This window comes from Solanum verrucosum, unplaced genomic scaffold, assembly GCF_900185275.1.
Source record: "Solanum verrucosum unplaced genomic scaffold, falcon-dt-bn FXZP01000273.1, whole genome shotgun sequence".
NCBI lineage: Eukaryota > Viridiplantae > Streptophyta > Magnoliopsida > Solanales > Solanaceae > Solanum > Solanum verrucosum.
In genome coordinates, this window is record NW_026020163.1 from 1,668,511 (window position 1) to 1,688,794 (window position 20,284).

Sequence of the window (20,284 nt, forward strand, 5' to 3'; positions counted from 1 at the left end):
TTATATGTGTTTTGATAAGGATTCGGTGATAGGACAGGTAGGAAACTCACGCACCTCATAGTTCAGGTATGAAACTCAAAAAAAGAAGATGCGTTAAGCATGTTTATGACCTAAATCCATGTATCAACTCAAAATTATGACTACAATAGATAATATAGCTCATTTGCAAAGTCTAATAACTGAGAATTCACTCTACCATAGCCAGCTCCTCAAATAGTGAAGAAAAAGAGAGATCTCATTGATGCAATACAATAGAGAATTTCTGCTACAAGCAGAGAACAAAAAAATGAATAGATGTTCTAGTTGTCACAAGAATAGAACAGAGAATAAACAACGAAAACGAAAGATCAGATGAATTGCTTTAGAAACTCAGTAGCGACAAGCCTCCCTCGCGTATTCACTGATAGTTTCAGTTCACTGATCTCCTTATCAATATCCTGCAATTTCACAAAAGAAGCAGATGGTTCACAGTTTTATATAGCTTCTCTTTAAAAATAATAAGGCGGAAAATCCTGTCCTCATTTCCACAGGGAACTATACATGTTTTTTTCGAGGAGAGTATCTTTTATGCTAGATTGTTTCCTCCCTTTTATGTAGGCAGTCTACCCTAAGGCAAACGTTAGTGACTGATTCCATGGCTCGAACTCGTGAACTATAGGACTGAGACACCCCCTTGCATCTGATAATAGAGGCAAATACCCTTAGGCAAATCATTTTTACTAACTTCACCAATCTTTTTTATCTAGAAGAAAAGGTTTGGTCCAATTTCTTTTAACTTCTGTTCAAGCAACCCTCAAATTGTTCACGGAATCCAGACTTGAAATATTTCAAAAAGTTCGCAAGTGATTGATGCAGAGGTTTCACTGCTACTTCATCCTTGGGCCTAAGGGGGTGGGAGTGGAGGTTAATAATTGTACCTCCATGAATTGCACTATGAAATCAATAAGCTTCTGCTTCTGCATGTCTTCACAATGATAATTTGTAATGAGAAAACTAATGTCGTAGCCCTGAAATACAACGCACAGCAAAATTCAGATGATTAAAAGTAGGTCAAGAAACAAACAAGCAAATCATCTTCCTTGATAAAGAAAATATTCTCAATTTATGTCTAACACACACATATGTGATTCAGTGTCAGCTAATAAACTCACAGGCTTTAGGCTTAGTTGCTACTTTATTTTATAAGGAAAAACTTGAGTGCATCGAAAGGTGATTATTCTCCAAACATTGCTACTCTCTATCTAGGACTAATACAGATAAAAACTAAACACTTTTTTATGTTATCAACCAAGCCTGGGAGGCAATCAGATGGAGGCTGCAAACAAATCCGATTATGAACAAATGGAAGGGGTAAGGTCTGTGTACACTCTACCCTCCCCAAGGCCTAGATGTTGTTGTTGTTGGTAAGTAAAACCAGAGAGAGTGAGAGAGAGGAAGGCAAAAAAGGACGGGATGTGAATTGGTCATTCAAGTTCTGTCAAACATGACTGCATAATTTTAGTACACAGAATTATAGAACATGCCAAAAAGCATGGAATCAGTTACAAGGAGTTGAAAGGAAATCTAATCCAGCATATAAGAGGAAAGAAATACAAACCTGAACCGGCTTTCTCCTCAACACCTGAAACGCTTCTGCTCTCATAGACAAAAATCTAAGGAACTTCTTTGTTAGTATATTTTCAAGTTCATCTGATTGTTTCACCTGCACAGCAACAATAGCATATGAGGAGCTTAAGCTTTTTCTTTCCGAGTGATTTTCAAAATCCAGAATCTTAAAGTTCCTTGCAAATTCTATTTTTCTTGTAGGCAAATCCCAAGTTTTGTTTTACCATTTCATTTGAAATACAACACACTAATGATTTGATCTCTATACCAGTCTGTGTAGCGTATGGTACTACAAAGAAAGATCTGGACTGCTAATGAATACTTTGCCAACGGCCTTTGGCATGGAGAAGCTGATGTATAATATAACTAGAGAAATATAGTTTATAAGAAGGAAAGCAGAAATGAGAAAAAATTATGCACATATTTTTAGACAACATGCACCATCATTTGTAGCTGAGTTGCTCTTTATATAGGAATATAAGAATCAATGTATGTGAATAGCAAAGCAAACCTACCTTTAGACTTATTCTTAGGGAATTAATAGATGTTTCAATCAAGCACTTTTCAGCCTCATTTCTACAAATCGTAACCTGTGAATTGGTACATGGGAAAGATTGAATAGATCGAGATAAGACATGCAGCTAATAACAAATATTTGGTACGTGAATTCTAAGTAAAGACTAAAGACAGTACCAATAAGAGCATTAGAGGCATAGTTCAGAACTTGTACATTCAGGATTGGAAGAAAATGAATAAATTAATCAGAAACTTTCAAGTTACACTAAATCTAAAATTATCATGGCAGAAACTGGTAATTTATTATAAAGAAGCATGCAGATCAACCATTGAGGGTGTGCTAGCAGAAAACAAAAATAAAAATTCATCCTTATACACCTAAAGCAGGACAGATAACTAAGTTCTTTGGCACGTTAAATTATTGATTATTTCTTCCTAACTAGTTATGGAGAACATGTTTACCATCAAGATAAAAAAGAAACATAACTTCTTCCAATGGGAAGTATCATGGACTAAAGTTGCATCAGTGACGCTAGATGACCTAATTATAAGATTAGTTAGAGTTACCAACCAACTAGGACAACTTGTTACATCTTTCAAGAAACTCATAGTGAAGTAAGCTGGCCTAATCTAATACTAGCTAACGCCTCCCAACCAATTTGGACAACTTGTTACTGTGTTACATCATTAAAGCAACTTATCGACAATGTGTTGGCAGCTAAATTAACAACTCGTGAGCAGGTTTTTGACAAATAGTTAATCATGAGAGAAAAAATATATTACTCTAAAAGCAAGAACTCTCTAAACACTTCAAAAATATCATGAACAGAATAACACCCAATCACTACTTTAAGAAACCTTAATTGCATCTATAAGTGAGTCATAGTAACATGCAATTTAGATTGGCAATGATTGTACTGAGAGCAGATGAGCAAACTATGGGAACATGAAAGTCTGTCGAACAGAGATCTTCAAAAATAAAGATCAAAGTTTAAGAATATAAAACAGTTCTTACAGGATTAAGAAGAAGTTCTGGGCTTGTCCTGAAGAACATACAAAATGAGAAAAACATTATTATTCTGATCTACACACTTTGCAGGTAACAAATAAAAGTCAACATGTGTTGTAAGAAATGTTTTTCTCATTGTATCAATGCTGCACATCGATTCCTCTAGCCCATAAAAGGCATTCAGTATAAGTTTTTCTCCCTAAAGAGCTGAGAACTCAACAACAGCATTTTAGTAAAATATTAAGTTCTGCTGCAGAAGTGATATGTGTATGCAAGTCAAAGTTTATGTTTTAGGATCCAGTCATACTATATGTAAAAAGAATACACATGAAATTCTTCTGTTATAGGAATCCACATGCTGTGAAGACATTTGATGAATTACAGAAGAGAAAAATTATGTAATGCTAACCGACATCATTAACTTTGAGTAAAATGAGACAGCAGCATGAAGTCATACTTTAATTCAACCTCTGGTTTGTTATGCCTCTCTACTTCTTGGCATGGGAAATTCTGCAACCAGCCAACAACCATGACAAAAGGAGATATTAAGACAGGTATAGAGTAACCAATACATCATATTTACTGAATAAATGGTTGAAGGGGCTTAAAAGTCAAAGCTAACACTTCATTGCATGACTAACAGCAAATTATTTTTTCATAAATATCAAGATATGTCAAATGCAACAATCTAATTGGCTGAACATAAAACATATGGTGGCTGAAATAACACACAGTAACAACTACTCCTCAATTCCAAGCTAGTTGGCTGAGCGAATAACATATGATTAAAGAAGCATAACAGTATGCAGAGAAGGCAATGAAGAAAATCATAATAATAATGGTACAATGGGATGCAGAATTCGGACTACATTTGTTTTTGTTGGGGGGTGGAGAGGAGTGGGAAAGTGCTGATAACATGCTGCATATGGACTCTCTAATCAAGCATATATGACTGCCGGAATTAAAACTAATAAGTGTAAACAGAATGTCCTAGATGCATGGGAACTCAACTTGCCTCGAATCATCCAAAATATCATAGCATTATGCTTTAAATTGTCTCAAACTACCAAACTTCGTTCATGTCTTGGTGTACAAACCTCAAACATTATATCTCAGGCCAATGACAATGCAAGTCAAACACAACAACTAAAAGGACTCAACTAAGTATTTAGTATTCTTTCACAGAACTGCAAAAATCTCTAATGATATTTAACATGTAGAATGCTACATACCTGAAGACACATTGCTGCCTCGAGCGTATTTCTTATGCATGTCAGATACAATCGCAATGGATTTGCCTAGAAATTAATCAAAACAATAACTGCTCAACATTTTGCAGTAAGTACCCCCACTCCACCCTAGCTACTCAAACACACACACAGAAAAAATAACATTTATAAACAACCAAGCCCATACATTGCTGCCTCGAGCGTGTTTCTTTTGAATTTCAGATACAATTGCAATGGATTTGCCTAGAAATTTATCAAACCAATAACTGCTCAGCATGTAACCCCCTCCCAACACACACACACATAAGAAAAAACACTAACATGCCCCCAAGTAGTCCCACAAAGTAGGGTCTGGGGAGGGTAAAGTGTATGCAAAGTGTATGCAGACCTTACACACACAAAAAGATTACATTTTTACACAACCAAACCCACACATTGCTGCCTCGAGCTTGTTTCTTATGCATTTCAGACACAATCGTAATGAATTTTCCTTCAAATTCATCAAAACTACAACTTCTCAGCATTTTACAACATGTAACACCCCCACCCCCCAACACACACCGTGTAGTCCCACGAAAAGGGGTCTAGGGAGGGTAAAGTATACGCAAACCTTACTCACACACATAAAAAAAGATCACATTTTTAACCAACCAAACCCCTTTCAGAAATCATTCCATCTAAAATCTCATTCATTTCATAATTCTTAAGATCCCCCACTCTCTAAACTTTCACCATATACATAGTAATAAGTGCACAACAGTAATATAAGTTCACTAATATATTCTACAACAACGTACCCCGCGCAATCTCACAAGTGAGGTCTAAGGGAGTGTAGAGAGATTGTTTCCGATACACCCTCAGCTCAAAAAATGCACAAACACATTCTGAAACTACAAAAAATTAAAATCTTGGATCTAAACAAGAATCAATTCAAACACATCTCAACATAATCAAATCACTAAAAACCTTAAAATACTTACCATTAAGGATTGTATTTCTTGATTTTCGCTTTGAATGGAATACAGTATTAATCCGATCGAAGTTTTACCTGAATTCTGGGGTGCACGTTAAGTTAAAGACTACTAAAATGCGCCGAAAAAATAAATAAAAAATGAAAATTAAAAAAATTCCGACCTACCGGATTCGAACCAGTGACCTAAGGATTAACCTGTGGGTTTTATTTGACCCGACTACAGTCCTCCGCTCTACCAACTAAGCTAAGGTCGGTTTGTTGATAAATAGTGGATTACAAATTTTATATAAATATATATACACTAAAGGTGAAACAAATTGTGAATTAAAATGTTGAATAAGTAAGACTTAGAGCTCGTTTAGTTGGGAACAAGTTATCGCGGAACTAGCCATGCTCCATTTAGAGTTTTTAAGTTCACGTCAATTTATCAGGTATACATTTACATTGTTCTTGGTCATGCAAGGATGTCTAGTTTATAATGAACACCATCAAAGGTTATAGTTGGACAGATAGAATTCCTCCATCTTTAATCAAACATCTGAGATTTCAAATCGAAAAAACATTCAGATAGAGAACACTTTCCAAGGATTTCTTACATAAGCTAGAAGTTTGAACGACCCTCACAAATTGTGAATACTAATTTGATAAGAATTAATCAGACTGAAGATATAACAAACGTCATAATTCACTTGAATTGAAATATATGAGAGAACAAGGTCATAATTTGTTTCAATTAAACAAATTGTTGAAATTCCTAAAGTGCAACCCCATATTAGCTGGGCTCCAATCCCAGTGAAAAACAACATACACAATGTAATCTCACAAGTGGAATCTGAAAAAGGTAAGATATACGTAGACTTTACCCTTACCTTTTGGGGTAGAGAGGTGGTTTCTAGTAGACCGCGGGTGGGTAAGTGAAAAGAAAAGTTTAAACATCAACTTGATCCATTAAACTTGTAGATAAAAAATGGTTCAAAAAGGAACATGATTCCACCAAATCTTAGTAGCTTATACAATTTCAGTTTATAAAATTCAGGTAACCTTCACTCAACAAAGGGGAAAAGGTTGGGACATACAAAGAAGAATCCTTCACTATTCATCTTAACTAATGTATGAGATTAGAATTTAGAGGACTCCAAAGAAGGGATTTTTAATAGCATTGTTCAACTCAGTTCCAGCAGTATTAAGCACTGCAATGTCCACCTTATCTCTTGGCAGGTACAAGAATTCACCTCCTTCAATTTTCTCAAATCCACAGTGCTCAAGAAACTCGATGCCTCCTTGCAGCTTGCCAATTCTATCCTGAAAAAAAACGTCAAAAGAGGCAGGTGTGTTAGTTCTGTGAGTCTGTGAATCAGATTAAAAGATTCTACTTAATTGTTTAAAACATCTGAATATTGGCTATTGCTGCTACCGTCACCAGCTTTATGAGCTCTAGACCACCTTCTTCAGCCAGGGACTGAGAACGAGATGGGATGGCAAAAGTTATTACAACCTTACCAGTCACCGCCACTCAGAAACTAAAAAATGAAAGAACCAGGGAGAGAATGTTTCTTTTTTCATTTTTTGACAAGTAGGGAAGCAAAAGAAATTGGGGATTGGTATACTCTTTGCACAGAGAATTGGAGGTAAGGGTCCTAAATCATACTGCATTTTGGCATGCAAAAATAATCGACTAAGCAAATAATCAAGTAACAAGGCTATAAAAGCAATTGAATGTAGCTAACCAACTAACAAGGCTATAAAAGCAAGGGTTAAAAGAGTTTTCTCCTATAGAATTTCAGAGTTCAGAAGTAACTAAAGAGCAAAAATAGAGACATAACAAATTTCCTTAATGACGTCTCACCTGAAAAGCAGCATTACTAAGTCTAATCTTGCGGAATTTCTCCTCATTGGGATTTGTAGCGACATTCTTTGCGTAAGTTAAAAGTGTGTTGAAAGCGGTCTTGACTTTAGCCTCATCGTCCTGGACCATAAGAGGAAAATGAACAAAGAATCAGTTCACCAACAATGAAGTTAGAATGACATCTCATTCATATCTAAACCCATTGAAGGAATGTAGCATGCCTATCATAGGCTACTCAGTTCCTTGGAATTATTTGTTGATTACTTTTCAAAAGAAAAAGCTTCCTAATGTATACACTGAAGAAAGAAAGAGAAAGAAAGGAAAAGAAGCATCCATTCTATCCTTGTATTTAAAATTCATTATCTTATGACTCTGTTGTCCTTTGCTTTCTACTCTTTTGAGTTTGAAATTGAGGGCGGAAGAAAAGTAAGCTTCCTTTTGTTTTTAAATAAAAGATAAGGTGGTGCACCTAGAACCACCTCTCAGTTCCGAAGCTCAAACTTGCAAGAAAACACTCTTTAAGGATCCAAAACAACTGAATGATTACCTTGTGTGTCTGTTTAAGAGTTCGCAGGCACTCTCTCATCCGCTCTGCCTTTGTAGCTGGTCTGACAGGCAAAAACGAGCTCTACCAAAAATACATACAAAAAGTTTGAGTTGGACAAGATATGTCCAAATGGGACAAATAAACAGAGTTTTTGAATAAATAAACACCTTTTTTTCCTCCACAACAGGTGCAGAAGGTTTGGGGGAAGCAGGATCTTCTGCTGGCAAACCGAGCTTTCTTCTTCTTTCTGCCTGTGAAAGTAAACACAATTGTTTCAATATGACAAAAAGTAGAAGCAGGTAAACTATGATGTGAGGATTGCACTTAAGTGATCCAGATCATGAGTTATAATTTGGTGCAGGAATTTAAAAATCATTTGAATTAGTGATATTGATTAGATGTTGACCGCTGAAAGAAACTCTCTGATATGCATTATATACGCGCATATTCTGGACTATACTTGTATGTGTGCCAGATTCTTGTTACCTTTTTTTTTTTGAGGAGGAGATTCTAGTTACTTCCAAAAGCAGAAAAAGTCAGGAATCAAAAGGAAAAGAAATTTTAGCGTCAACCCAGAAGAACCTAATAAGAAGGTCACCATAGTCCCAATAGGCGTAACTACATCTTTTAGATTTCCAAATCTAGTGTATGCCAGGAATTTCATCAGTCTCTTTTAATTTAAAAACTTAGAATGAGACCATCTAGGTCAGATCATTTTCTCCACATGATCCCCTGAATGCAATGGCAACACAAAACAATCAGTGGCCTAAAACCAAAACATAATAAGATTAAAATACATGTATTTTTCACTCTTTTAACTTTTTTAGATGCATAGCTATAAATTAGATAGTAACAAATAGTACTGCTTTTAAGTGAAATCAAATATATTGACAAAGGGTGTTTTATACATTAGTAAATTGACAAGTTCCATCAAGCACGCTAGATATACAAGGGTTGACGAAATTTCATGATAGATTGGAGTTCCTGACCTTATCTTCTTCCAGCTTCTGACGAATTTTCTCCCTAGCTCTTTGTTCTTCCGCTTTTTCAGCCTTACGCAATGCTATTATACTATACAGCAAGCGTAAAAAATTTCAATTATATTAGCAGAAATCATTGAAGGTGAAAACAGAAAGGGTAGCAAAGTTTAAGGCTTACCGTTTTCTTTCGTTATCTTCCTCAATCCGTTTTGCTTCCAGGAGTTCCTTACCAATTCTAATTCTTTCCTGAAGCAGAAGGCAAAACGACTTCACTAACATATTCAACTAGATTGATTACAAGTTGAAACATAAAATGCAGTTGACTATTAATACAATCAATCAACCATCACTGGTTTCAGAAAGTAATTCAACAATAATATTCAATTGACTTCCATTAATGCAAACTAACGTCAAAATCTGAATCAAGAGTTACCTTTTCTCTCTCTCTTTCCCTTTGTCTCTCTTCCTCTTCTTTCTTTTTACGAGCACGCTCCCTAGAAGTCATTGAAACATTAAAAAATAAGCAATCATACTGTAAGATAAAAGATGCATTTATCAGAAACTATTCTGATACACAATGCACAAAACAAATGAAATTATTTAAAAGATCAAACTAGACATCTCTGGAATTAAACCACATACTTGTCCCAAAACTATGTTCAGCTACTCAGAAATCACAGAGAACAATTTAGCAGCAAGAATTTACCTCAACTCTAGTTGTTTCATCTTTATTTCCTCTGGAGTAAGAGAAGGCCTTGGTGCCTCACCTTTCTTGGCACTGGCAGGTACCTAGGTAAATTTTAATAATCATTGAATTATCGAAGCAAACTATAAATGCCACATTTAAACATCTTTATGAAACTCATTAGGAAACAGTAACCACAACATATAATTAGTTAGTGAACTAAGAAACTTAACGCAGGAATCTGAAATTTCCATACCATTGGTGTTTCATCTATGTCTGGGTCACTTTCATGCTCTACAACCCAATTTACAGCAGCCTCCAAGCTGGCATTGCCTGTATCCAAATTCACAGGCATAAACAATTAAATGCCTTGAATTTTAATAGATGAAACAGAGAGGAACCTCGCACAGGCAACAACGTGGTCAACAGTCACATACAGAATTGGGAGATCAACATCATAGTAGAATTGGCATTCAGCTCCCACCCTCCCCCTCCCCCCCTTCTTGAGTATTAACAGGCTAAGCTTTCTCAGCTCAGTCCAGTACTGCAAAATGGTAGTTGGTTTGGCTGAGAATGGACCATTTAGGAGCTCTAGAGATCTATTTCTATATGTATTCAAGAGTCTTGATTTTTTACAAAATAATTACATCGGTCACCTGAATGCATCATAGATGGATTTTTTTTTGAATAATTTCTCATCTCCAATAGATGTAGGGACAATCATAAGGATGAAGATTCTCATCCACAAAAATACTCACCGGAAAAGTGGAGTGCCCGGATAGCCCTAGCTTTGGAAAATCCCATTGTCTCAAGTTCCGATAGCAGGTTTTGGTCGACTTCGGGAACAACCATTTCTGGCCAAAAAAGGTACATTAGTACCAATGTATCCACATTTAAACAATAAAAATAAAGGATTGATCAGATGTTTATGCCTCATTTGACCAAATATTTAACTGTAAATTTTGGTTTCATAGTTCTTCCCTATTAGAGTTGGATCATAAGCACCTTACACTTGCAAATTCTAGATCTACATAAAGAGCTAGTTTGATGAATCAAAGAGGCAAACATATGAAAACCCCTCTCCATCCTGACTTGTCTAGATGTTGTAATTCCTCTCAAATGTTCATAGTACTTCTATCTCCCCACCCCTGGTGCTCAATATTGACAGTCCAAGGGTATTTTATCCATCTAAACTAGCTCATAAAATAAAACTACTGAAAAAAAGAACATTCTTTTCAAAAGGGAAGTGGAATTTACAGTAAATAATCTTTATTTCGTCATATGTATTTCATGGAAAAGAATTAACACTCTCCTAAATCCTCCATGACCTATTTGTAGTACATCATCTAAGTCCTAGTACAAATAGCTTTCCCCAAAAACAATTAAAGAGGAAAAGAAACACCTTTCCTGTTCTCATAAGCCTCACCCAACTAGCAAATCTCATATGTAAAAAATAAGATTATCTAGCAACTATATTGAAACTTAAAAGACCAAAATCTGCGACAACAATGAATTACTACCTTCATGCTGGCCAGTACCACTGTCATCACCAACCTCTGCCATGTCTTCATCATCGTCGGCCTTTGCTTTTGGCACCTCCAAGCTGATTGGCTTCACTCCCTCTGCTGTCTTGTCCGTAAATTCTGTGTGCCCAGTTCTCTTGGTGTGCAAATCACTCTCCTTCAAACATCAAATTCACAGAAAGCTACATTGTCAAGCTATATCAACAGTTAAATCGTCATTACAGCAAAAATAAACTCTTCATATTTCAATCAGAAGTTTTTACAGCTTAGTTAGCGTATTTTAACTTCTGGCGAACTATCTCCACCCAAATTCACACAAATAGCAATATAATATACTACACTAAGCACCTGAGTGGTCCACCCTTCTATTCGTCCTTTTTATAACTGGGAATTCTACTGTTTTCATCTTCAAAACTTGGTGGATAATGAATCTGCCCCTCTACCTGTCTCATTTAACTACCAGACTTGGTTCACATATGTTGTACTACACAGAGGAGTACGTACTGCTTAAGTTACAGGTTCAACCAAACCCAGTTACCTTGGTTCAGATCCTATATGTGTTAAAAGTTTTGCTAAATAATTAAATATAATTAATAGGCTTCGAAACTTGGTAAATCAAATGGGCAGTGATAGAATGCCGAACTCAAAACCATAATATTCAAGTCATGAATCCACCTCTGGTACAATCTTTATCGTTGGATCAAAGTCCTGGGTGTCATGGGTGTATCCAATCTTACAGCAGCAAAAATATATTAAGCCTACACCCATGTCACAAGGGAGGAGTGGTACTTTTAGAGACAGATGTACAAGGTAAGATATGAACTCGACCCAATTCAGTAGCTTTAGTCCAAACCCGTGTTAAAAATCTTCTTTTTATTTTATGAATGTGGTGTCCAGGCACCTAGACTAATTTCACTACATACCTACCACCTCCAGCCTCCCACCAGCTCTAGTACCTTTATCCACCAAGGTCCTCCAAGGCTTTGAAAGCTGGGAAGAAACACCTAGTACTATTCCAGGATCGAAACCAGGCTCTCATAGTTAAAAATCATCACAAACATCAAATTTGGAACCCAATTACTCAAATTATCAGTAATTACCTAAAACTAATAATAAAGTTCAAATCTTGGATCCACCTCCGCATACTTCAAAGCTACAACAACTACTCCTTAGGATCCATCAATTTCAACTACAAATAATTAAAACCCTATTCGTAGCTACAGATAATCAACAAAAGGGGCAAATTTTTTTTACCGTTTTGGAGCGGCAAGGCTTGCCGCAAGCAGTACAGACGAGATTTAGAACAGCTTCAGTAGATTCAGAGAAGTTAGCATGGGAGGTAACTTCAGCATGTTCTTGTGCTTCTTCTACAGATTTGAAAAGAGTTCCACAATCACCACACTGCAGTGATACACCTGACATTGCTGCAACACTGATAATTCAATCCAAAATTCAATTGAACTGTACTAAATTGCGATTTGATAAACACAAAAACGATATCTATATAGAGTATCTTTCTTTCTGATTGTTTTCCTTGAATCGTCGTCAATGGGGTTTGGTGTCCATTGTTGATAGGAGACGAAAAGGTTTATTCTATTTATTGGTTTTATATGTGTGCGGTGAAGAATTGAGATTTGAACGTAAATTTGTAGTTATCTAGGAGTTGTTTTATTTTTTCTATCATGTATTCTTACTTATCTGTCAAGTTTTTTTTTTTTTTTTTTACCGTGGTTTTCGGGCGTCGCTTTGCGAACCCGACTAGCTGTACCCACCGGGTCCCGCTGTTTCAAGGCGGGTCCACCACGGTTAGTTCCACGGGGCCCTGGAGACGCGGCCGGTTTGTAATGCCTCCAGTGGCCCTGCTGGGGCTTGAACCGGCGACCTGAAGGACTTTGTCCCAGGCCTTTACCAGCTGAGCTACCCCTCAGGGTTTCTTATCTGTCAAGTAAGTTGTGATAGACTATATATATATGTCGTTATTATGTTATTTCGTATAAACTCAATTCATATCAAATTGTTTTGTGAAATTAGTCATTTTTCCTCCATCGATCAGAATTTGAGCACTTCCTTTGCTATATTCGCTTTTTCGCATAAATACCGAAAAAAGCGATCAAAATTCGAACAGTGTACATCCCTTTATTTTATGTAAAAGTGATCAAAAATTGAACACTTTCTTTGCTACATCCCCTTTCTCGTGTAAAAACAATCAAAATTCGAACAATTTCTTTGCTGCACCCCCTTTTTCATGAGAATTCAAACACTTGCGATGTTACAACTGATAAAAATCATTGTTTTAGACCATCGTATTCCGATCAAAAACTTTATTTCTTAAAAGGATTTAATCCACACATCTTGTTTATAATTGGAAATTCCAAATCTTTTATCATCATGAGAGATTAACACACACTAAAGAGAGAAAATAACAATGGGTGACCTCAATTCTTGTTTGTACTGACAACTAGAATGTTGTTCATATATGTTCCCATAGTTTAGCAAAAGTACATCAATAAGGTTTGTATTGACAAAGGAGACTTCAAAGATCTCCCCACTTTTAACAACAACATTAGAGAGCTGGAGTATGCCTCCCTCTCTCTCTCTCTCTCTCTCTCTTGACAATCGTCGACTGTAATGAGACCTTCTTCAAAGGTAAAACCCTGCACGGACGTGTTGAAAAACAAGTTATTACTCGTGAATAACAATGAAGAGAACGCAGAAGTTGAACCAAGTTAGGATAACCTTTCAATGCTTGTTAGGAACTACAACAGAAATGCCAGCAGATCAGGGTGAGGTTTGTTATTAGGCACAGGTAAGGGGAGTGATAATAATAAATTTAAGGGGGGACATCAGCATCATTTCCGCAAAGGCGGAAAGCAAACATTGAACTTCTGTCTTACACTATACTCCAATATGATGTTTTTAAGCCAGATGAACCTATTTTGGCATCCTTCATTTGTATTGAGGTAAATTCAATAAAGTAGAGGAAGAGGTTTTTACTATACCATATGTCCTAGGATTTTCGACTATTCTTTTCTTCAATGCCTGACTTTGAAAACCTTTGTCTAAGGACCTGCATAACTTCCTCCAGTTTTACTCCTCTAAGAGAAAGCAAAACCATGGAATGATACAAGACATCTGCCATCTCTGAGGCAGTCCGACCATTAGCCTCGTTTTGCTCCAGAGTTCGGCATAACTCGTCAGCCTCTTCTCTGCAAGATGTGAAGAACAAAATTCAGAAGAAAACTATAACACCCATCAATCCCAATTTAATACCCCAGATATGTATGTGCTACAAGGGAGTAGAAAAAGCTATTTTTCTGAAGACCAGTCAATGATAAGATCAAGAATGTCAAGCAATATACCGAATTTTGGAGCAAAGCAATTTGTCATCAAGCAACAATCGCTTCGTCCACGAGGGTTTTCCATTTGAAGAGCTAGATGTTTCTGCCTTCCTTTGGTTGATTGTAGATTCTAATGCGTATAAAGTCGTCAAAGCCAGCTCGTTTTTCTCAACCTAGCACAGCTACTACATCTTAGGCAGGTTCAAATAGACTATTTTCCAATAGAAAAGCCGAGCTATTTTTCATTGAATTCATGAGATGATTAAAACTTCTTTTAGAAAGGTAATATAAAGATGATGAAAAAAACTTAACACCTGACAGAATGCAACTAACCTCTGGATTTTTCAGAAGTTCATCAACTGGCGTGTAATAACATGTCTCTGACCCCGTGTGGCATGTTGGACCATCAGGCTTCCCAAGATATATTATCTGATAGGTCGTTTTGATTATCATTTCAGTAAAAAAGCACATGGAATCAAAGGCACAATTTAATTATCAAAAGGGATTCTAAAAACTTACAGAATCACGATCACAATCAAGAAAGACATCAAAAACATTGATAAAATTATTGGATGTCTCTCCCTTTGTCCATAAAGATGACCGTGACCGGCTATAAAATGTTGCTTTACGTGATGAGATTGTTGTTGACAAAGCCTCTCTGTTTGCAAACCCTTGCATTAAGACTGCTCCTGTATCAACATTTTGGGCTATAGCAACCGCAAGGCCTTTGTTGTCCCATTTGACATGATCTAGTAAGAAATCAACCTGAAGTACTGTTATCAGAAAAGAGAAAACAAGAGACAAAGGAAAGGTGATACAATATGTTCATCCGTCCAGGTCAGTAAATAGAACACATTTCAACTAGCCTTGGCAGGGAAGGTGTTGTTGTAAAGTCCAAAGAGCAAGGCACTGCACGTCCCCAGAAGTGCAGCAATGAACCATCAGTTGCAAAGTGCAACAAAGAAAAACAACTTACTTCAAGAGAGATCAAAATGACAGATGAAAAGCCCGCGATCTTTTTCTACTTCGCTAGCTTTTTTTTTCCAGACATGTAAAATACTGGCACAGTGCACATCATAGACACCTAACTTAGTTGATATCTAATAGCTTGTCACAGTCTCTAAAGAAGAATGTGCTGTCTAATGTTCTAGCTAAATCACGTCTCGTTATTATAAATAAATTAGGAGTAACTTGAACCATGAAATCTTGAATTTTCATAGTCTAAATTGAGCAATTGGACTAGATATACAAGTCAAAATTTGATTTTGATTATTGGTTTAGATTCCTTAGGTAATGTGTAATCCGATAATGATGATGTGGCAACTAGCATCCAAACGCAACTCAACAATGAACAAATTATTAGACCTCTATGAAAGACTTAAAGAGAGATCAAAATGATATACAAGGAACTCAACTATCATTTTTACTACCCTAGCCTTTAAAAAATATCCACCATAATGGACACAGTTCGCGAGCCTGATTATATCTAATGTATTTATTAACTACAAATTCATTCACAAACAAGCTAAACATAATTGACAAGTATCCCGTGGAAATAGTTGAGGCGCGCAAAAGCTAGCCAGGACACCACGGTTATCAATATATATACCATAATTGACACAAAATGCACCTGATTATATCTGATGTATTAATAAACCACAAACTCATTCATAGACAAGCTAAACATAATTTGCATGTATCACATGGAACTAGTCGAGGTGCCCAAAAGCTGGCAAGGACACTAGGTTTATATACATATACCACAACTGACACAGGATGCACCTGATTATATCTGATGAATCAAAATGAACTACAAATTCATTCATAGACAAGCTAAAGTAATTAACAAGTATCTCGATGAATTAGTTGAGCTGCGCAAAAGCTGTCCAGCACGCCACGTTTATCAAATATATACCATAATTAACACAGGATGCATCTGATTATATCTGATCAATCAAATAAACTACAAATTCATTCATAAACGAGCTAAACATAGATAATCCTAAACCCAAAAAACAAAAAAAAATGTGGCTTCTATATCAACTAACAAACTTTGATAAACAACATTAACGCGCCATTTGAGTTCATACCTTTGCTTCAAGAGAGGTATCTTCATGAGATTTTTTCATACATGTCACTACATTACGTCGATTCAAGGTCAAAGCTCCGCTTGAACGAATACGATTGCTTCTAGGGAACACTTTCAGAGGTTGAAAACAAGGAGAATAAGAAATTGACATCTTAGGATCCGATTATACAAGACGGAACCTACGGCGGCGATAACGACGGCGACGGCGATAGCGACGGCGGAGCAGTGGGTCACTGGAGTGTAGTGGGAATTAGGAAATGAATTTGGATTTACGACACTAAACCAAATGGGCTTGGGCTTGGGCTTGTGGGTCATATATTTGGGCTACAGTATTATTTGGACAATTGGGCTGAAAAATTAAAGAGTCGTCTATCAAAATAATAGCCGTCGAATATATATAATAACATAAGTAGTGCGATTTTAACAAAGGATTATAATTATTTTAAAATGAATTAAATAATTATAACTAATTGTAATATTCCCTTTATATACTATGAATTGTCAAAATTCAGATTTCAAGAATCGACTGCAATGTTCGTTTAAGTCACTATGCGCGTTAATTTGAAGCGTATAGATTCATTCATGAAGTAATAACATCTCGTTTTACATCGCTTCATTCCTTTAAGAGGCGAAGCAATGCTTTTGATAACACCTAACTTCATAATACATCAAAAATGCACTAAATCTTTGTATACAAACACCAATCTTTTGTTTAATCTTTTAAGGATACGTACAAAAGTTGAAAAATACGAAAAAGAGAAACATCAAATATATTGGGACAAGTTGCTTTTGCATCTTCAGAGTTGGGAACATCGATTGGTGCTCGATGTTGTTCCTTCATTACCATGCATGGGTTTATACTTGCTTGTAGTGGTAAATATAAAACTAGAGTAATCACGATTCCTCCACTTTATTATTGTGGCCTCCAATTCCATGAGGAATCGAAATCCCAATCGTTTGAGCTTTGAGATAATATGGAGAAAATGTCAACAAAGTTCAAATATCAACAATACAACAACAAACCAAACAATCCAACTTCTTTACACTAAAATTCATGTCTAAATATATGTAACCGGTTAAATTACACATGAACTATATAAAAACTATCATACTAATACTCCCTCTGGCTCAATTTGCTTGCTTCATTGCTTTAAGCAGCGAAGCAATACTTTTGATAACACATAATATCAAAATAAATTTTCATTTGTAATAAAATTTCACTAAATCAAGTCTTCCTACAAAAGTTGAAAATTATGAATTAGGTGAAACATCAAATATGTTGGAATTAAGCTTGTCATTGTCCAAAACTTGGGACAAGTTGCTTTTGAATCTTGAGAATCAGGATCATCTGATCCCGCGATAATTGGTGTTGTTCTGTTAGCATATACGGGGTTTATAATTGCTTGTGGTGGTGAATATAGAACTGGTGGGGTGGTTGTAATTCCTCCACCTGTGTTGTTACGCCCTCCGGTTCCAGGAGGAAGTGGCCCTCCGGCAGCCCTAATCAAAATTCAAAATATCAACAACATAATAAATAGTTTAACTATATAGAAGTTTTTTTTTATATACTAGTAATATAGAGTGACTAGTGATTAAAAAAAAAAAAAAAGTTCAACCATAGAACAACATGAAGTTACATGAAATGACGGATCTAAGATTTTCATTAATGGGTTCGAAAATCTGAACCCCTCAATTATTAAGTCAGTCTTTAATCTTATGTTTTAGGAGGTTCATATTCAATATATATACATAAAATAATTAAAAGAATAACTTATTTATATATTTTATATACATTTTTATGAAGTCCGAGTGAACCCTCGCTACCTTCTAGATCCGCCCCGAAAACATCAACACATTTCCACGTAATAAGGCACAATGGACATCATTATACACAAAAAGCAACACTCCACAATGTTCTTGAACCCCATAAAAACCATTATCTCCATCCAACACTCAAAAAAGATAAAACAAAGTTTGCTTATGGTATTTTTCTACTTTACAACCCAATGTTCTTTTTCTTTTCTTTTTAAAAAGGTAGCATTATTTTGGGTAGCTAATAAAGTGGAAGAAAAAACATTATTTTCAAGAAAAAAAAGCTATAGAAATGATCAAGAATGAAAAAAACAACATAAAAAAATAAAGATGTAAAACAACTAAGTATTAAAAGAACATACCTTGGAGAAGCTGGGTAAACACAAGATCCATAACCTAAGAGGTAAAAATAAGAAAAAAATAATTAATCAACTTTACCTATATCAACCTATACACTGAAAATTCAAAAAAAATATTATTTATGTTGTGTCAGTGTACATAAATTAAAGAGTTCAAATTATATACACAGTACACAATCAGGTAAATTTTACATGTTGTACCAAGTATGTAACTTGTTTTAATTTCAAGAATTTAAAATTTAACATTTTAAGAATATTCACATGTAGATATTTGAGTAACCTAACATAATAAAAAAACCATTTACATTAACCTTGACCATGCATATATATAACTTCTAATGCATAAAAAAATCGATCAGATTTTGATAGAGCGGTAAGTACTACTATCCTTTCATCCTTAATCAGAAAAGTTTTGAATTCAACACCTAGATACAGAATCACCTTTGTTATTAGGAAATTATACGAGACTTTTCGGTACAAATATGAATTTAGTCGGAATCAAACATCGAGTGAGAAACCAGAAAAATGACTTACTTGGGTCAGTTTTGGCAAAAGTAGCAGTGCCAGAAAATTGGCAAGAGCCAGGAGCCATGTTGTTTCTTTGATAGTAACTATTGAAGGCATAAGAAGCATGATTTTGAATAGTATTAGGAAGATAACAAAGGCCAGTAGATTGAATTGGTGAACAATCAGCACCATAGCTACAAGCATAATCTAAACCTCTTTGTAATGCTTGATAACTTGCATCACTTCTAACTACACACCATGTAGCTTTTGTTCTAACAATAATAGTTAACATCATAACTATAACCATTAACACTTCCATGAACATATATATACAGAGACGGATTCAGAAATAACAAAATCGATGTATTTGTCTAGTGCTGGAAGGTCAAGAAAGTTGGTGACTTGAGTTAGTGTAAGTGTTTTAAGATCGAATTTTATGTATGTGAAAGAAAATTGATGATGTTTAAATTTTGAATCTGCCGCTATAGCTGTGAGAGGTGGGAATAAGAGAGGGAAAAAAAGGAGTGGAATGATTGATATATGTAGTGTTTTTTTTTCTTTTCTCTTTTTTTGCTTTTATGGGTGTGTGTTCTCATGTTATCATTCTCTCTTTTTTATTTATCTTTTCAATTTATTTATTTATTTATTTTGCTTTGGGAGCTTGACTCTGCCCTATGCTTTCAAATTTTAGAATTAATTAGTATATTTGCCTTTCCACCTTTATCATACATATATATATATATATGATACTATACTTGAGTATCTATGTAATGTTTGGATATAAAATCAAGTTTTGTGAATGGACAAAATCATGTTTAGAGATAAAAGATTGATGATTTTTTGTGTGACGAAATACTTTTTGAGTGATTAAATGATTTATCACAGATAATGAATTTTTTTGTAGTGTTATACAATTTATGTATAAGATTTGATAATGGTGAATTGAGGTAGATCGATGATCACGAAATTATTTGACCGGTTATTAAAAGAAAAAGCTTGCATATATTTCTCTTATTATATTAACTGATTTTATCTCTCTCCAAATCTAACATGATAGTTTTTCATCATAGGACTTTCTATATAGAGATTAAACCATTACTAAGAAGTTAATTCGTTTAGAACTCAATTAGAAACTTCAATAAAATAATTAGTATATATACAAGTTGATTCAAATACCATTGTTATGATTTTAAAAAGAAAAAGCAAAGCAGAGACAGATTGAAGTGGAATAAGGATACTTTGTTCTTTATTTGTTTTCTTTGTTAT

General features: G+C 35.2%; 4 protein-coding genes and 1 non-coding gene across 5 annotated transcripts; all 5 read right to left on the bottom strand.

The window, feature by feature from the left end:
• Positions 1-264: 264 nt before the first annotated feature.
• Positions 265-5,410, bottom strand: LOC125828536 (actin-related protein 2/3 complex subunit 4). The gene is made up of 8 exons (XM_049507834.1): positions 5,340-5,410; positions 4,363-4,428; positions 3,588-3,640; positions 3,137-3,164; positions 2,121-2,195; positions 1,598-1,702; positions 918-1,007; positions 265-437 (listed from the first exon to the last, which is right to left on the bottom strand). The coding sequence occupies exons 1-8, from the start codon at positions 5,340-5,342 to the stop codon at positions 348-350; spliced, it is 510 nt and encodes a 169-aa protein (XP_049363791.1). The 5' UTR covers positions 5,343-5,410; the 3' UTR covers positions 265-347.
• A 77-nt stretch (positions 5,411-5,487) lies between these two features.
• Positions 5,488-5,586, bottom strand: TRNAY-GUA (transfer RNA tyrosine (anticodon GUA)). The gene is made up of 2 exons: positions 5,550-5,586; positions 5,488-5,523 (listed from the first exon to the last, which is right to left on the bottom strand). It is a non-coding gene; the product is annotated as a tRNA-Tyr (tRNA).
• Positions 5,587-6,257: 671 nt separating this feature from the next.
• On the bottom strand, positions 6,258-12,543 carry LOC125828596 (uncharacterized). The gene is made up of 12 exons (XM_049507908.1): positions 12,168-12,543; positions 10,911-11,070; positions 10,149-10,244; positions 9,647-9,723; positions 9,412-9,494; positions 9,139-9,199; positions 8,884-8,951; positions 8,715-8,796; positions 7,893-7,976; positions 7,726-7,806; positions 7,179-7,298; positions 6,258-6,634 (listed from the first exon to the last, which is right to left on the bottom strand). Exons 1-12 carry the CDS (start codon positions 12,333-12,335, stop codon positions 6,458-6,460), a joined length of 1,257 nt encoding a protein of 418 aa, XP_049363865.1. The 5' UTR covers positions 12,336-12,543; the 3' UTR covers positions 6,258-6,457.
• A 1,340-nt stretch (positions 12,544-13,883) lies between these two features.
• On the bottom strand, positions 13,884-16,587 carry LOC125828532 (histidine biosynthesis bifunctional protein hisIE, chloroplastic). Its single transcript, XM_049507831.1, has 5 exons — positions 16,342-16,587; positions 14,771-15,016; positions 14,585-14,680; positions 14,273-14,424; positions 13,884-14,119 (listed from the first exon to the last, which is right to left on the bottom strand). Exons 1-5 carry the CDS (start codon positions 16,489-16,491, stop codon positions 13,921-13,923), a joined length of 843 nt encoding a protein of 280 aa, XP_049363788.1. The 5' UTR covers positions 16,492-16,587; the 3' UTR covers positions 13,884-13,920.
• Positions 16,588-17,360: 773 nt separating this feature from the next.
• LOC125828605 (PLASMODESMATA CALLOSE-BINDING PROTEIN 3-like) lies at positions 17,361-19,498 on the bottom strand. The gene is made up of 3 exons (XM_049507917.1): positions 19,046-19,498; positions 18,515-18,548; positions 17,361-17,840 (listed from the first exon to the last, which is right to left on the bottom strand). The coding sequence occupies exons 1-3, from the start codon at positions 19,341-19,343 to the stop codon at positions 17,576-17,578; spliced, it is 597 nt and encodes a 198-aa protein (XP_049363874.1). The 5' UTR covers positions 19,344-19,498; the 3' UTR covers positions 17,361-17,575.
• Between the last annotated feature and the right edge of the window lie 786 nt (positions 19,499-20,284).

Bases quoted from the DNA above. Each gene is read 5' to 3' on its own strand.
- LOC125828536 (XM_049507834.1), bottom strand. The intron at 3,641-4,362 runs GTATGTAGCATT...GGCTGGTTGCAG, and splicing joins AGGCAGCAATGTGTCTTCAG to AATTTCCCATGCCAAGAAGT. The intron at 1,703-2,120 runs GTAGGTTTGCTT...GTTGCTGTGCAG, and splicing joins CCCTAAGAATAAGTCTAAAG to GTGAAACAATCAGATGAACT.
- LOC125828596 (XM_049507908.1), bottom strand. From the start codon at position 12,335: ATGTCAGGTGTATCACTGCAGTGTGGTGATTGTGGAACTCTTTTCAAA. The intron at 7,299-7,725 runs GTAATCATTCAG...CTTATGGTCCAG, and splicing joins CTCTTAAACAGACACACAAG to GACGATGAGGCTAAAGTCAA. The intron at 6,635-7,178 runs GTGAGACGTCAT...GTTTTTTTTCAG, and splicing joins TTAGTAATGCTGCTTTTCAG to GATAGAATTGGCAAGCTGCA.
- LOC125828532 (XM_049507831.1), bottom strand. From the start codon at position 16,491: ATGTCAATTTCTTATTCTCCTTGTTTTCAACCTCTGAAAGTGTTCCCT. The intron at 14,681-14,770 runs GTAAGTTTTTAG...ACGACCTATCAG, and splicing joins TTGATTGTGATCGTGATTCT to ATAATATATCTTGGGAAGCC. The intron at 14,425-14,584 runs GTTAGTTGCATT...TAGCTGTGCTAG, and splicing joins AACTTCTGAAAAATCCAGAG to GTTGAGAAAAACGAGCTGGC.
- LOC125828605 (XM_049507917.1), bottom strand. From the start codon at position 19,343: ATGTTCATGGAAGTGTTAATGGTTATAGTTATGATGTTAACTATTATT. The intron at 18,549-19,045 runs GTAAGTCATTTT...TTTACCTCTTAG, and splicing joins TTTTGCCAAAACTGACCCAA to GTTATGGATCTTGTGTTTAC. The intron at 17,841-18,514 runs GTATGTTCTTTT...AATTTTGATTAG, and splicing joins GTTTACCCAGCTTCTCCAAG to GGCTGCCGGAGGGCCACTTC.